The sequence below is a fragment of the Arabidopsis thaliana genome (genome assembly GCF_000001735.4).
Source record: "Arabidopsis thaliana chromosome 1 sequence".
NCBI classification, from domain to species: domain Eukaryota; kingdom Viridiplantae; phylum Streptophyta; class Magnoliopsida; order Brassicales; family Brassicaceae; genus Arabidopsis; species Arabidopsis thaliana.
This window is the reverse complement of record NC_003070.9, coordinates 19,658,181-19,672,292: the sequence shown is the minus strand read 5'-3', so window position 1 is coordinate 19,672,292 and position 14,112 is coordinate 19,658,181. Positions and strand designations below refer to the sequence as shown.

The following is a 14,112-nucleotide window of genomic DNA, read 5'->3' as shown; positions in this document are numbered from 1 at the left end:
ATCAAGTGGTACGTGATTATTATAACTTTATAAATCCTCCGGCTAAATCATCTTTTTATCGCCGATCCAAAGATAGTGGAAACCTATGAATCTTAAACGGAGCTAAAAATAGTGAAAACCTAATGAATCTTCCCAACTAATTTAAGAAAGAATGAAAAATGTTAAATATTTGTTTTTTTCTTTCACCAAGAGCCAAATTAAAGCTGGCTTATTCCTATATCATATCAAATGTAGTTTTGGGTGAAGATTCTAACCACTTTGTCGGTCCAAATAAATGTTGCCATATCTTCCGTATTAAATGATCATATCAGTTTGCAGGTAGCAGATTTGAAGTCTATATATATACTACATCCAATTAATCCCAACCCCTAAAGTTATCAAGACACTCACGCAAAAGAATGAAGGCACCGCCACAACAAGAAATGACTTACTATGACAATGTCAAGAAACGGCAAGACGAACAAGGCTGCTTATTCGCAACGTCCGTACCAAAATATAATCTCTTCTCTTTTCATTTAGTATCTGTATCGTAGACCCTTTTGTATCATTTAGTATCTCTTCTCTTTTCTTTTTTTATTTATCGAATTCGGAGTTCTTGATTATTTGATAATCTTTTAACCTGTTGTAGGTTTTACGCGTTGTTCTGTTGCTGTTGCTGCTACGAGAAGTGCAAGTGTTGTTGCTGCTGCGTTTGATTTCTATATATGTATCATCATCTCAACATTACTCTCATTAATTGTGTCCCTCGCATCACAATTGCTCTTTTAGATCTACTTAGTCTTGCGAATAAAATGTATATGTAATGGCTCAAGAACTCTAAAAGTTGATAAGATTTGAGTACTGTATATATTAATGAACAAATTTTCACTTATCAAACCGGGCGAAACCGGGCCAACCAGTCAAATTTTCTGTATAATTCGCTTTCAAGTTATGTTCACCTAAATTTTGAACCGATTCCAAACAATACCAAACCGAACAAAATCACAAATGGTTTTATTGTTTTATAAACTGACTGATAAAACTAGAAACCAAAATTACCGCCAAAATCAAATATTGGTTTAAAACTTTAAATACACAAGTTTTTTTTTTTTCTTCTTCTTAAAATACATTAGAATTGGTTTCGATTATTTTTCAATTAATCGGATTTTATAAATAAATTCAAATTACCTTTGGTTTATTTTTGGTTCGGTTTAGTTTTCTTTCTCGATTTTTTTTTTAATTATTCAACAATTGTATTTTACTTTTTATAAACATTAGCGTTTGTCGTCGATTTGATCCACTTCATTGTCACAGTTCATCAATTTCAATCCAAAAAACCCCAAATTAATCAAGACCCCTAAAAGCTTGCTCATCGTGTGTTCTATGTGAATCACATCAAGATATTGGAGTCTCATACAAATGTCATCAGTAGGAACATCAAAGGGGATTCTAGAAATCGCCAAATTCGGTGTATACGTCGCAGTACCAATCGTCCTAATCTATACATTCGCCAACAACAGCACCAACATCAAGAAATTCATGGGCAATCATTCATACGTTGTTTATCCTAAAGAAGCTCCTCGTCCTCCTTCACCTGAAGAGCTACGTGAGATGGCTAAACAACTTGCCCTCAAAAAAAAAAAAAATCCCTTCTAATTGATCTATTGCAAAAAAGGTAACTTTATGTTTTTGATTCCTGTAAGATCATATCGAAAGTCACAGACTTTGGTTGAAAGTTTTATACTTTTGGTGAAATTCTTCTTATTGATGTAAAAGGGTACTTGGAAATGATTGAGAATTGAAGAAATGAGAAAGCTTTTGTTGATTTTAGATTCCACAGTAAGTTTTGAGAGCAGATTGAGATCTTTGTCCAGCTTCTGTGTAGTAGAACTGGTGAAATTTTCTTACTTTTGGTGAGTTTCTTCTTATTGATGTAAAAGGGTACTTTGAAATTATTGAGAATTTGAGCAAATAAGAAAGCTTTTGATGTTTTTAGATTCCACAGTAAGTTTTGAGAGCAGATTGAGATCTTTGTCCAGCTTCTGTGTAGTAGAATTGAAGGAATTCGACATGGTCAAAGGGCTTAAATAGTCGAGGATGCTCTTCGTCAACGAGTTCATCTGGTGAACTCACAATGTGTCCTGCTTTTGGTATCGAGAATAATCCGAGGGAGTATCTTGTCTCTGTTCCCGTCATCATGACACGGTGATAAGGAGAGTGTAGTCGACCATTTAGCAATGCCTGTGACATCAAAACATTTGGGTTGATCTTGCTTTTTCAGGAATTGATTCTGTATTTGAAGGAAGTATAAACAAATGGCTTACATAGAGAGAATCTCCAATCATGACGGTGAAAGAGTCTTGTGTTGGCTTCACTTTGATCCAGTTCTTGTCTTTGGTCTGCACCTCTAGACCCTCAACATGGTTCTGGTAAAGTATAGTGACTATGTTTTTATCAGTATGAGCGTTTAGCCCCACTTTTGTTTCCTCTGTATCAGGTCCTTTGTACTTCATTACTCGCAGGAGGTAATTCGTTGAGTGAAGATGTTCATCGATGTATTTATCGAGTCCGAAGCTCTCCATGATCATTCTTCTGATAGTTATGTCTAGCTCTGATAACTTCTTAGAAAACGACTGGATTGTTGTGCTGGTAGTAATAGAATGTCTGATCAATATATGTCAAACTAAACGATATAAGGAGAGAAAGTTTACTGACCTGAAACTGATGTTGCCTTGAGGCCATAGTTTTTCTGTAAAGGCGTCTACTTTCTCTGCAATATCAGAATCATCAATCCCCATGCTCTCGTACAGTGGCACCATCGGGTACTGACCAACGTATCCATGGAATGGTTTCTTGGACACGTTTCTCAGTTTGGTCTGCAAAGGTAAGTCGAAAAGCTCTTCCAAGGCCCCGAAAACCGATTTCCGTAGCTCAAAAGGGATTCTATCGAAAGAGGCCTCGAAGTAACCATAGTCTTGTAGAGCTTTCTGGACATCAGCTCTGGTTAAGTCCCATTCGGGCTCTCCTGGTTTGAGGTTTTTGTTTGAGAAATCGATGACCGGAAGGCGAAGGGGAAGAAGAGGAGTTTCGGAACCCATTTACTGAGACAAAAGAGAGATAGCTAAATATGAAGTTACTGAACTGAAATGTTACATCCCATTTATATATGTCTTGATATCAGCCTCAAGGTATCTATATTCCAATGATTCTCTGCGCAAGATGACAAGTTCATCAAGCTGAAAATCATTGTTTATTTTTAAACTAGAGAATTAAAAATTACGTAACGCCATTGACATAATTGGTCCAAGACATTAAGATCAATTATTTGCTTGTTAGATACCATTATATCCTATGTTAACTCCATACCATATATATACCTCACGGCGATTTTATCACATCAAATCAATACAATAACACTAAACCCTTCTTTTTTTTCTTTGTTCTAAAGTTTAATTCTTTGCTTTATCTTCTTTTGGCTTTTATTCTGGAGGATGGGGAAAAGTAACCTTTATCAAGGATAGTTCGGTGATATGATATAGTTATTTTCTGACAACACCTTGCTTTTGTTTGTAACTGTGTAGAATAAAGCAAAGAAGACAAACTTATTCTAGGGTTTACAAACTCCATTTTTGTTTGATCATATAGCATTCAGAGACTAGTTTTGCCTAAAAACAAACAGAGTTAGGTTTCAAAACAGAGCAACAAGAATGGTTCTGTTTGAGAAACTTGAGTTAGGTACATCAGAAGTTCAGAGCAGAGTAATCTACCTAAAGTCTATCTACTTTGGTGTTCCAAGGAAAAGTAATTTGAAATGAACTCATATCAATTCTGCAAATTATAAATTCAAACATGTGACGTATAGATAACGTCTCCTTATGGTTTGGCAATCAAAGACATAAAAACATCACAAATCAGTTCTGGTATGAACATAATTATATCTCAAACTTAATCTTCACACTGAAACGTTATCTTTAAATATTTTGATGGAGATGGGTTTACATGGAAAGTTGGTAACAGCAAATCAAACAAGTTTATTCTTAATCTTATTTTTGGGGAAGACGTTATTTTTGATATTCTCAAAGGCCACAGTAAGTTCTGAGAGCAGATAGATCTCTCCTTCCAGGTCCCTCAATGGTATATCGAAAGTATGCTTCAAAATCAACGGGCTTATATAAGCGAGGATACTCAGCGTCAACCAATTCTTCCGGTGCATATATCAAATCCTCTGTTTTCGGAACAGAGAACAATCCGGCTGAGAATCTTATGTTAGCTCCCATCCTCATCACTCGGTGAACACCGGTAAGCACTCGACCATTCAGAAGTGCCTGAAAACATGTTTTACATTAAAAAAGATCGTAGAAGCTACTGTGTTTAAGAGGAAGATTAGTTTAAACTTACGTGTAGCATAGCTCCACCAAGAACGATGAATGAAGAATCTTGAGAAGGATTGGCTTTGATCCAATGCTTATCGTCTTTAGTTTTCACCTCGATTCCATCTTTTACATCGTTCTGGCAAAGTATAGTGAGCATGTTTCTGTCTGTATGAGCCTCCATGCCTAACTCCTCCTCTGTATCTTCAACTCCTTGGTATTTCCATCAACCGCACGAGACATTTCGTCGAATTCAGATGTTCCTTTATGTAGCTTTCATCGAGCCCGAAACTCTCCATAATCATTCTTCGGGTCATGAAGTCCAGTTCTGATACTTTCTCAGCGAATGACATAACCGCCTCGCTGCAGAAACAAGAGAATTTTTAGAGTTTGTATATTTCAAATCAAAATTTTGAAAAACCAAAATCAAATACCTAAAATTGTTGTTGCCTTGTGGCCAAAGTTTATGAGTAAAGGCGTTGACCTTATCTGGATTTTCTGCAAAATCAACGCCCATGACTTCAAACAAAGGTAACGTTGGGATTTGACCCACATATCCTCTGTATTTTCTCTTTGACACAACTCTCTTTTTGGTTTCTAAAGGTAGTTGGAAAACCTCTTCAGAAGCATCGAAAACCGCCTTTCGAAGTTCGAGAGGGACTTTATCGAACAAGGCCTCAAAGCATCCATACTCTTCTAAAGCTCTCCGGACATCGGCTCTCACCGAGTCCCATTGGATAGTTCCCGGTTTTAGGTCTCGACTTGTGAAGTCGATAACCGGGAGCTGAAGAGCAAGAGTGGTTTCCAAACTCACCATTTTCCCTTTTAGAAACTTGTTCTGTTTTAGATGTCTCTCTATATATTTGTTTATAATATAACGTTTTGAAGACTACTAGAGTTTGATACATTTATGGTTTCGACAAGACTCTCTTTAATCTTTGTAATATAGAAAGAATGTAATTTAGCACTCTTATTGTTGTAATACGCAACTTCAAAATGGTTTGATTGGATCAAATTGTTGAAAATAATTTATACTTTTTATCCTATCATAATGAAAATGAAACGTTGTACGGAGAGAACCAAATTCATAACCGTTTAATTGGATCAAATTGATGAAAACGATTAGAACTTTTTATCCTATCGTATTGAAAATGAAACTTTGTACATTAAGAACCAATCATGTAAGGATTTATAAAACATTATCACTTTGATCAATGAAATAATATTCAGATTTGCATAAGATTATCACTTTGATTAATGAGATAACATTAGATTTTGACCCGCGGTATACCGCGGGGCTAGGTTATTAATAAAATTTGTTATATAAAATGTATATGTAGATATTTGTTTTATTAATATTGTTTGCTTTTTTAGTGTTTATATCTAGGATTTCACCCGTAGTATATTGTTTCGTATTACTATCGATCCAAACCCGTCATACCATCTAATCCTGCACAGTGAAATTAAACGTATCTAATGGATTTCACTTGTAGTATACCGTCTCGTAATACTATCGGCCAAACCCGTCCTACCACTAACCCCGTTCAGTAAAATTAGACATTATTTTGTTATTTTTGTTTTAATAATACTTTAATTTAAAAAATATTTAATTCAAATCAATTTAAAAGTTTTCTTTCAAATGGTTATTTAATTGTTGTAAAGTTTATATATTATAATATTATAAACACGTTCTCCCATCTAGTCCTACTATCTAATCCTGTTCGGTGAAATTAATTTTTTGTTTTTTTAATAATATTTTTATTAAAAGATTTATAATTTAAATCAATTTAAAGTTTTCTTTCAAATGATTATTTAATTTTTAAATATTTAAACTATTTTGGCAAAAATAATTAGGCCATGGAATAAGAGCATATTCCTTTGAATAAGATTTGCTTTGATTTGATAGTTAATTGAATAAGCCAGTGGCAGCCATTGTAAATAAGTTCCAACTCCAGGATTTATTTATCAAAATAGCTGCAAAAATGTATATGTAGATTCAGATTATCACTTCAAAAAGACAGCATTAGGATTCAAAACATAGCAATCTATTTAGCTACTTTGCTATCCAAACCAAAAATCCAAATTTGAAAGGAAACCTAATTTCTTTCTCAAAATTTCAAAGGAGTTTAGATTTTAATTTAGTTTGGGATATATAAAACATTTTCATTAACTTGATATTATTTTGGAAACTTGTAATGGCAAAAAAAGTTTCTTCCGATTGAGTTACAAATTTTTATGTTATAAGTAATTTGTTTAAAATAAATACTTAAAGAGTTGTGGTTTCAATCAAATAAAAAACATAACAATAATGCCATGCATAAATAAAACAATCTTCTAATATTTTTGTAAACAATGGAAAGAGAAAACTAGTTTTACTTGCTCTAGTCCCAGTCCGAGGGGATTATGGACCAAAAGCCCCCAACCTCTTTATCTCTTAGTACATATATATAAGCACTAGAAGAGGTAAAAACTTTTTTCATATGATATTAAAAGTTGACTATGCAAGTAGGGAACCAATAAGATACACATTCAAACAAAAATATTGTCAACCTAATCAATCATATGGCTGTACAGATGCTTTTTAGATACCACAATATGCTTTGAGAGTCGAGTTTGCTTCACGCCCTTCTTTGGTTGTATAGAAGTTTATGAGAGCGATGTTATCGAATGGCTTATACATAAGTGGGTGTTTGTCGTCCACAAGCTCCTCAGGAATGGAAACCAAGTCTGTGAGAAACGAGAAAAGACCTAAAGTGTACCTCGTCTTATCTCCTTCCATTGTCACTCTATGTTCACAAGAACGTATCCTGTCATTGCTCCAACCCTAACCATGGGAAAAAAATCACATCAATAAAGAAATCAAGAATTCACATACTTGCATAGTTAGGTGAAATTGAAAACTTTAGGCTACAAAAACTGCAAACGCCAAACACAACATTTTCATTTATAATTAGCAAAAGAAATTCTATTGGTTTATATAATAAAACGTTTGACTTACCATAGAGATGTCACCGGCCATGACTACGTATGACTTGGGTGGGAGTTGAAGGGAAATCCATTCACCGTCTTTTGATTTCACCTCTAAACCATTTACATCATTTTGGTGAAGTATTGATAGAAAGGTCTTATCGGTGTGCTGAGGAAAAGCTGGCATCGAGATAGATTCTGGTGGAGCCAAGTACTTGAGGAACTTTAGTAGGTAAGTCTTTGACCCGACGTGCGATTCGTAGTGTTTCTCAACACCATAGTTCTCAAATATCATCCTCACCACTAGTCGGTCTAATTCCGCAACTGCGTTTGAGAAAGTGTGCACGGTGTTGCTGCAAAGGCAAGATACCAATACCGAGTTAGGGTTTCAAACAGAGCAATCTATTGACCTAAAGTGAGAAAATATAAGTTAGAATTGGTCTAAGTCAAAAGCTAATTGGCGTTGAGATCTTTGGTCCATATCTCTTATATATTACTTTAGTTCTTGGCTTCATTTGATATGAAAACTATAAATAATCGAGCTAAGACATACCAAAACCGATCGTTTCCTTGAGGCCACATGAGATGAGTGAATCTCTGAGCAATTTCTTTGTTGGTAACATAGTCAACTCCAAGGCCTTCATGAAGAGGGATCACAGGCATTTGACCAACGTAGCCATGGTAAGGCTTCTCGTTTACGTTTTTCTTCTTTGTCTCCGTCGGTAGATCAAACAGTTCCTCAGCAGCGGCGAAGATGGAATCGTCTAGCTGCTGTGTTACTCCGTCGTACACGGCCAAGAAACAGCCGTATTCCTCCAAGGCTTCACAAGCTTCTCTTGAAACAGAACGCCACGTGGATGTGTTTGGTTTCAACTCTTGTTGGCTCGTGAGATCAAGAATAGGAACCTTAGTAGTCTTCAAGATTGAGGCCATATGGGATTCTTTGTTTTATTATTTTAACACTCTTGTGTTAACCAGCAACACTTGCTATTTATAGAGATTTTTTATTTACAACAATCCGCTACAAACCGAATCAATTTTTTTAAGAAAATCTCAAAACCGAATTGGTTTTTCATATGGATGGAATGGTTATATCTACTCTATATTCGAAAAATCGAAAGAATTGAACCAAACAAATAAAAATTCCGAAAACTCAATTCCGGTCTGAATCCATACCAGCTGGTTAATTCATATTAGCTATTTGATTTAGTTTAATAGCTACTTTCTCAAAGAAACTATCGGATATGTTAGTTTATAATGTGGTCCAAAGATTCAGATGACGAATAATATTACATTACAGTGTGGTCCATGTAGATTACGGTGACTAGTAATATTACATTATAGCGTGGTCCATGGATTCGAGTGACTAGTAATATTACTATATATTGTGGTCCATGGATTCCGGTGACTAGAAATACTACTATAGAAATAATTTGTTTTCATTCAAAAACGGATAGTTGAAATCTAAGAAGTAAGATCCCTTCAACATTTGTTTTCTAATGGACATTCAAAATCCATTTTCATCTCAGAGATTATTCCATCATCCACAATAGTCTAAAATCCATGTCTAACTTTAACATAAGAGATTATATATACATATAAGGTATGATTCACCACATAGGCAAATTAAAAAAAAAACGTATCAAAATCTTAAAAGAAAATAACAAGTATCAAAATGTCCCCTAAGATTCCAACCTTAGATTTCTCAAGAGAAGATTTGAAACCAGGCACAAAGTATTGGGAATCAACAAGAGAAAACATAAGACAAGCACTTGAAGAATATGGATGTTTCATCATAGATCTTAAAGACAAGACTCCTTTAGATCTTCTTGATCGAGTCTTTGGTTCTTTGGTCGACTTGTTTGATCTTCCAACACAGACCAAAATGAAGAACAAATACGATAAGCCCTTAAATGGCTACGTTGGTCAGATTCCAGCTCTTCCTCTTCATGAAAGTCTTGGCATTGATAATGCCACTTCGTTAGAAGCAACCAGAAGCTTCACCGGTTTGATGTGGCCACAAGGAAATGAACATTTTAGGTATGTATAAAAGGATCCAGTAACATTTTAGAATCCTCAACTATCATTGTCCGATATTTAAACATTCAACTTTGCTTGGTTTATATATGTTAGTGAATGTTTGTATAAGTATGCGGAGTTTGCAGCCGAGCTTGATCAAATGGTGACTCGGATGGTTTTCCAAAGCTATAATGTCGAGAAATACTACGATCCATATATCGAATCAACCACTTACCTTCTCCGTGTGCTGAAGAATCGTGCACCGAACAACGAAAACCCTACTTTAGGATTTGTTACACACACAGACAAGAGCTTCACAACAATACTTCACCAAGATCAAGTCAATGGGCTAGAAATGGAAACTAGAGAAGGAGAGCGAATCAATATCAATCTATCATCACCTTCACTCTTCATGGTCGTCGCAGGCGATGCATTGATGGTTAAGTTAAATCATAATACAAAATTACAATTCTGTAACTGAGAGAAACATAAACTGAAGTAATCTAAGTATATACCTTTAGGCATGGAGCAACGATAGGGTTTGGTCTCCACGACACCAAGTTCTTGTGAGCGGTGAAACAGACAGATACTCTCTTGGAATGTTTGCATTCAACAATGGAACTCTTCAAGTACCAGAAGAGCTTATTGATCATCAACATCCTCTCATGTATAAGCCATTTGATCATCTTGGTCTTCTTCGATTCTACCGTACCGACACGGGTTACAAATCAGAGTGCCCTATCAAAGCTTATTGCGGTTTTTGAACCGCTTCTATTATGAATGTATCTACTATTTAAAGCTTCATAAATGCGGAATGTAATACTCTTAAAGTGACAAAATAAGTGTAATCTTACTCAAGAAAACATATATACTTGCATGGTACGTCACAACAAGGACTTGATCCATATCTAATACACAAAATCGAGTAAAAATCATTCTTCATCACCGCGATTTCCATTGACACGGGCTCCCGAAACCATTTCGGATTCGGACATTACTCTCTCGTACTTAACAGAACGAGAAGGGAGAATCCTAAACCGTCCAAAGGATAAAGCTTGTGAAAGCTTGTCATAGTCCCATCTCTGCTGAACAAACACAATGACAGCAAGTAGAATCGCGGTAACAGGTATGGCGATATCTCCAAACTTAGAGAAGAAGTCGAAATTCGGATTAACAAACTCATGTTCTTCTCCAATGAAGTAAGGATCAGGAACAGAGCCAACGATGTAGTCATAGGCATGCGGGAAAAGTCTGACAAGTGTGATCCCGAAGTAATATAGCTTCCTTAGTGGCTGCCGGGAATCAATCTGCCACATAGCATTAGCAATAACCTGAGGGAGCAAGAAGAAATCTTGAACTAAACCAATATACTCCTCTGTTTCAGTTTGCCACCAATTTGAAGCATTAGATCCGTAACTTCCACCAACTAATCTATCTGCTCTTGCCGGATGTCGAATCAGCGCGACAATGTATCCTAGTGCGTGTAATATCAAGACAACGAGAAGCACACGGCGATCACTTGGAACTTTATGCGGTTCTTGAGGTGTTCGAGTGAGCAATCTGGCACGGGACTTCCACACTTTCTGACAAAGCCTTAGAGTAAGTAGAAAGCAGACCATCACGAGGAGCTTCACAGTGTAATCAATCACATTGAACCATTGACTTCTCTGTAGATCATAAGAAGGTGTTTCATATGTTGTTGCTGAAGCTGCTTTTCTTTTAAAGAGAGCCTCTGCTCCGGTGATCAACGGCAAGCTATAACCAAGAGCTTGAACTCCAAGCATTACAAGGGACACAAAAGGAAGCGAGTCGGTATTGCTACTAACGTAAAAAAGCAGGCTCGTGATGCATCCGATAGAGAATGTAAGAGTGAGAACCCTGAGAATCCCTTCAACGCCTGCACGAGAAAGAATGTCTTCGCGTTGCCTTCGGTAAAAGATAGGAGTTGTTTTGAGCTTAATAGGTTTAAAATAGAGAGGATCATCTTCTGGTCTGTTGCTAGATATTGAAACTTTAGCAGTTGGATCAGCCAACCACCGTGATTTGATCGGTGGATAAGAAACCACCACGTCGATCAAACAATCTAGCCCAGCTTCAAGATCAGGACTCTCAAACAAGATTTTCCATGAGGCTCTCACGTCTCTGCATCCAACAAGATACATTTTCCCAACATGCTCATCGTAAAGACCTTCCAAGTAAAGAACAGAGAAGTTACCGAAATTTTCCCCTGTAAGTGAGATTTGACCTGATACGTTCAGAAGAAGCTGTTTCTCAGTGTATTCAGCTTTTGTGCGGTAAGGAGTTGTCTGATCCGCGATGGAAAAGTTCGAAGTACGCCAGAAAAGTCCGAATAAAGGACCGAGCGAGAGAACATCCATGCCGAAATTAGTTCCCGAGGCCCGTTTCTCGGTAAATGCAGGTGTATGGAAAGTCAAGTCCTCAGCAAGAAGAGAAAGGCTCGAAAGCAAATCATCAGAGTCTTCTAGTTTCGGAAAATGCATTACCGACTTCTTGATTATAGTTCCGAAAGAGAACTCTTCGTTTCTCTCAAGGATAGCACCAGCATCATCTAACTTCGAGTAACTATAAAACGGATGCGAAGCCGAAGAGTGGAAGTAATTCTGCATATCCATAGGCTCCACAAGCTTCTCAAACGACAAAGGGAAGAAAGACGGAGTCAAATTCTTCTCAGTGTTTAGGCAGGAGAATGTTCCTACAAGTATACTTCGCTGCCTTATCGAAAAAGTAGTTGGAATATACAAACAAATACGAGCGTTGCAGCCATCGACTTGGCCTCGCCTGCAACCAACCATACATAACTGCCCGCTAGACGGTTTCCAAATCCCTTCAGCTGTAACAGTCATATTGTCTATCCCTGATCTCATCCCTGAAATGTAAAGATTCTCATTCGGATGAACCGCTCGAAAAACCGCCGAGACTTTTGTAACAGCATCGGATTGAGACCGAGCTGCGGTTTCCTCGCAATGTACGTTTTGCATATACAACTTCACATCTTTAAAGCTACCATCCGTTGATTTAATATCTTTGTCAAACGCAAACGGACCTAACTTGCTGCAGTACTCATCTGTACCGTGGCATTTCCAGTTAGGTACAACGGTTAGAGGCGCGCGGTTAGTAACTCTTTGAAGAAGATCACAGAATCCTTTCTCTTTATAGACATTGATACCACCACTTCCAGAGCTCGTAAAGGTATCGTTTTTATAAGGATATGGATCGCAAGCCTTTGATACCAAATCATTAGAGACGAAATCGTAACGAACAGATTTCCCAAGCTGAGAAAAGAGATGGATCTTGTCGAAAAGCTTGAGACTAGGCTTCTGGTTTAGACTTGTAAGCTCTCCTTGAATCACTCTTTTAGTCAATGTGAAGCTTTTCGGGTACCGAAGAAGAAGCAGAATCATATCATCTTGTAAAAGAGGAGGCGTGTCATGTTCTTTAACCCATTTCCATGGATTAGAAGAATCAGATTCATCACGAGAAGGTAACATTGTTTCACCAAGCATACACAAAACTCTTTCATCATCATCATTCTCAACGTAAATCCCTTGAAACGAGATCTTAAGCTGAGTATGACTTGGCCATAACTCAAACTCACGGAGCCCATAAGATCTTAAGCTTGGTAATTCGCTAAACATTGTGATCGCGAGAAGCAAAACACCATTGACGCCTATGTATTTCTTGGTTCGATGTGGGAGATCTAGATCTGTGACTGAGAAAGAAACAAGATTCATAGGCTTCGTCGACGAGTTTCTAAGTGTGTTCGTTGAATCAAAAGGTAGAATCGGAGAATCACCAGAATCTTGATTCCAATCTCCGTATCGAAAACCAAGATTCCTTTTTGATTTTCTAGGAGTTCTAGAGATATCTTCAAGCTTTAATTCAGAAGCTGAAGATAACACTGATTTGCACTTTTTCTTCACATCATTGATACGATCGTAACTAATCTTAGGTGCGGATTCATCTCTGTGTTCGCCGATTGATTCAAACATAGGTACGGGCTCCATTTCCGAGAAGGAAGCAATTACTAGAGAAGAGAAGAGGAACCCAAATGAGAGAAAGAGCAAAGGAAGGAGATTTATTACCGTTTTCATACTGACAAGAACAGAAGAAGCTCTTGTTGTGGAGAAAAAAGACAGGAACTTGCGAGTCGCGACAATTGATTTCGGGACAAAGATGGAAACTTTGATTAAAGGGTTCGGAAGAGAAGAAGAGGAAGTTGGGAACAATGAGGATTGATGTATGGGTTTCTCTGTAATATTCGATTTGGTGAAGAAGTTACATCACTAGTGACGATGACACAGATCGAGAGAGAGACAATTACACTCGAAGTTAAGCAGAACAGTGAACAGAGAAAAGTCTTTGGAATTTTCTTTTAATTTATTTGAACAATTAGTTCCCCTTAATTATTTTTCTTTTAATTTACTCCAACATTTGCATTGTTTTTTTCCAGTAAATAAATATTAATGCTGAAAATAATTATATATATATATATATTTGATATTTTTCATAGACCCTCAACTAATCATCTCAGATGTTTTCCGTTGTCTAACTATATAGTTAATAAGAATGAAAAAAAATTAATCATTAACATTATATTTCTAAATTTATATCTATATTTAGGTCATGTTAAAAAATACGAAAAATCCTGACTAATTGGTTAGATATTAATAGTAATTAGCGCATAACAAAGTTTTGAATAAATAAAATGATTTATCTAAATATAAATGATTGTTATCACAATTTTTAGTGGTTGGTT

General features: G+C 36.5%; 7 protein-coding genes across 9 annotated transcripts; 3 read left to right on the top strand and 4 right to left on the bottom strand.

Moving 5' to 3' along the window:
• The first annotated feature begins 271 nt into the window (after nucleotides 1-271).
• CDT1 (cadmium tolerance 1) lies at nucleotides 272-993 on the top strand. The gene is made up of 2 exons (NM_202281.4): nucleotides 272-481; nucleotides 629-993. The coding sequence occupies exons 1-2, from the start codon at nucleotides 433-435 to the stop codon at nucleotides 766-768; spliced, it is 189 nt and encodes a 62-aa protein (NP_974010.3). The 5' UTR covers nucleotides 272-432; the 3' UTR covers nucleotides 769-993.
• Nucleotides 994-1,233: 240 nt separating this feature from the next.
• Nucleotides 1,234-1,898, top strand: AT1G52825 (sporulation-specific protein). 2 transcript variants are annotated; one of them, NM_001333564.1, is made up of 2 exons: nucleotides 1,234-1,654; nucleotides 1,756-1,898. In NM_001333564.1, exon 1 carries the CDS (start codon nucleotides 1,399-1,401, stop codon nucleotides 1,633-1,635), a length of 237 nt encoding a protein of 78 aa, NP_001319209.1. In that variant the 5' UTR covers nucleotides 1,234-1,398; the 3' UTR covers nucleotides 1,636-1,654; nucleotides 1,756-1,898. The 2 variants fall into 2 exon arrangements, with proteins under 2 accessions (NP_001319209.1, NP_849801.1); NM_179470.4 differs by having other exon boundaries at nucleotides 1,270-1,804.
• AT1G52820 (2-oxoglutarate (2OG) and Fe(II)-dependent oxygenase superfamily protein) lies at nucleotides 1,866-3,288 on the bottom strand. 2 transcript variants are annotated; one of them, NM_104160.3, is made up of 3 exons: nucleotides 2,695-3,118; nucleotides 2,304-2,625; nucleotides 1,866-2,220 (listed from the first exon to the last, which is right to left on the bottom strand). In NM_104160.3, the coding sequence occupies exons 1-3, from the start codon at nucleotides 3,075-3,077 to the stop codon at nucleotides 1,972-1,974; spliced, it is 954 nt and encodes a 317-aa protein (NP_175691.1). In that variant the 5' UTR covers nucleotides 3,078-3,118; the 3' UTR covers nucleotides 1,866-1,971. The 2 variants fall into 2 exon arrangements, with proteins under 2 accessions (NP_175691.1, NP_001322453.1); NM_001333563.1 differs by having other exon boundaries at nucleotides 1,866-2,625; nucleotides 2,695-3,288.
• A 767-nt stretch (nucleotides 3,289-4,055) lies between these two features.
• Nucleotides 4,056-5,166, bottom strand: AT1G52810 (2-oxoglutarate (2OG) and Fe(II)-dependent oxygenase superfamily protein; the record flags this gene model as incomplete). Its single annotated transcript, NM_104159.1, has 4 exons — nucleotides 4,056-4,304; nucleotides 4,378-4,488; nucleotides 4,586-4,712; nucleotides 4,784-5,166. 4 exons carry the CDS (start codon nucleotides 5,164-5,166, stop codon nucleotides 4,056-4,058), a joined length of 870 nt encoding a protein of 289 aa, NP_175690.1.
• A 1,495-nt stretch (nucleotides 5,167-6,661) lies between these two features.
• AT1G52800 (2-oxoglutarate (2OG) and Fe(II)-dependent oxygenase superfamily protein) lies at nucleotides 6,662-8,270 on the bottom strand. The gene is made up of 3 exons (NM_104158.2): nucleotides 7,870-8,270; nucleotides 7,348-7,669; nucleotides 6,662-7,173 (listed from the first exon to the last, which is right to left on the bottom strand). The coding sequence occupies exons 1-3, from the start codon at nucleotides 8,247-8,249 to the stop codon at nucleotides 6,931-6,933; spliced, it is 945 nt and encodes a 314-aa protein (NP_175689.1). The 5' UTR covers nucleotides 8,250-8,270; the 3' UTR covers nucleotides 6,662-6,930.
• Nucleotides 8,271-8,991: 721 nt separating this feature from the next.
• Nucleotides 8,992-10,099, top strand: AT1G52790 (2-oxoglutarate (2OG) and Fe(II)-dependent oxygenase superfamily protein; the record flags this gene model as incomplete). The annotated part of the gene is made up of 3 exons (NM_104157.1): nucleotides 8,992-9,356; nucleotides 9,450-9,774; nucleotides 9,857-10,099. The coding sequence occupies 3 exons, from the start codon at nucleotides 8,992-8,994 to the stop codon at nucleotides 10,097-10,099; spliced, it is 933 nt and encodes a 310-aa protein (NP_175688.1).
• Nucleotides 10,100-10,106: 7 nt separating this feature from the next.
• Nucleotides 10,107-13,679, bottom strand: AT1G52780 (PII, uridylyltransferase (DUF2921)). The gene has a single exon (NM_104156.3). The coding sequence runs from the start codon at nucleotides 13,445-13,447 to the stop codon at nucleotides 10,268-10,270; it is 3,180 nt and encodes a 1,059-aa protein (NP_175687.2). The 5' UTR covers nucleotides 13,448-13,679; the 3' UTR covers nucleotides 10,107-10,267.
• Between the last annotated feature and the right edge of the window lie 433 nt (nucleotides 13,680-14,112).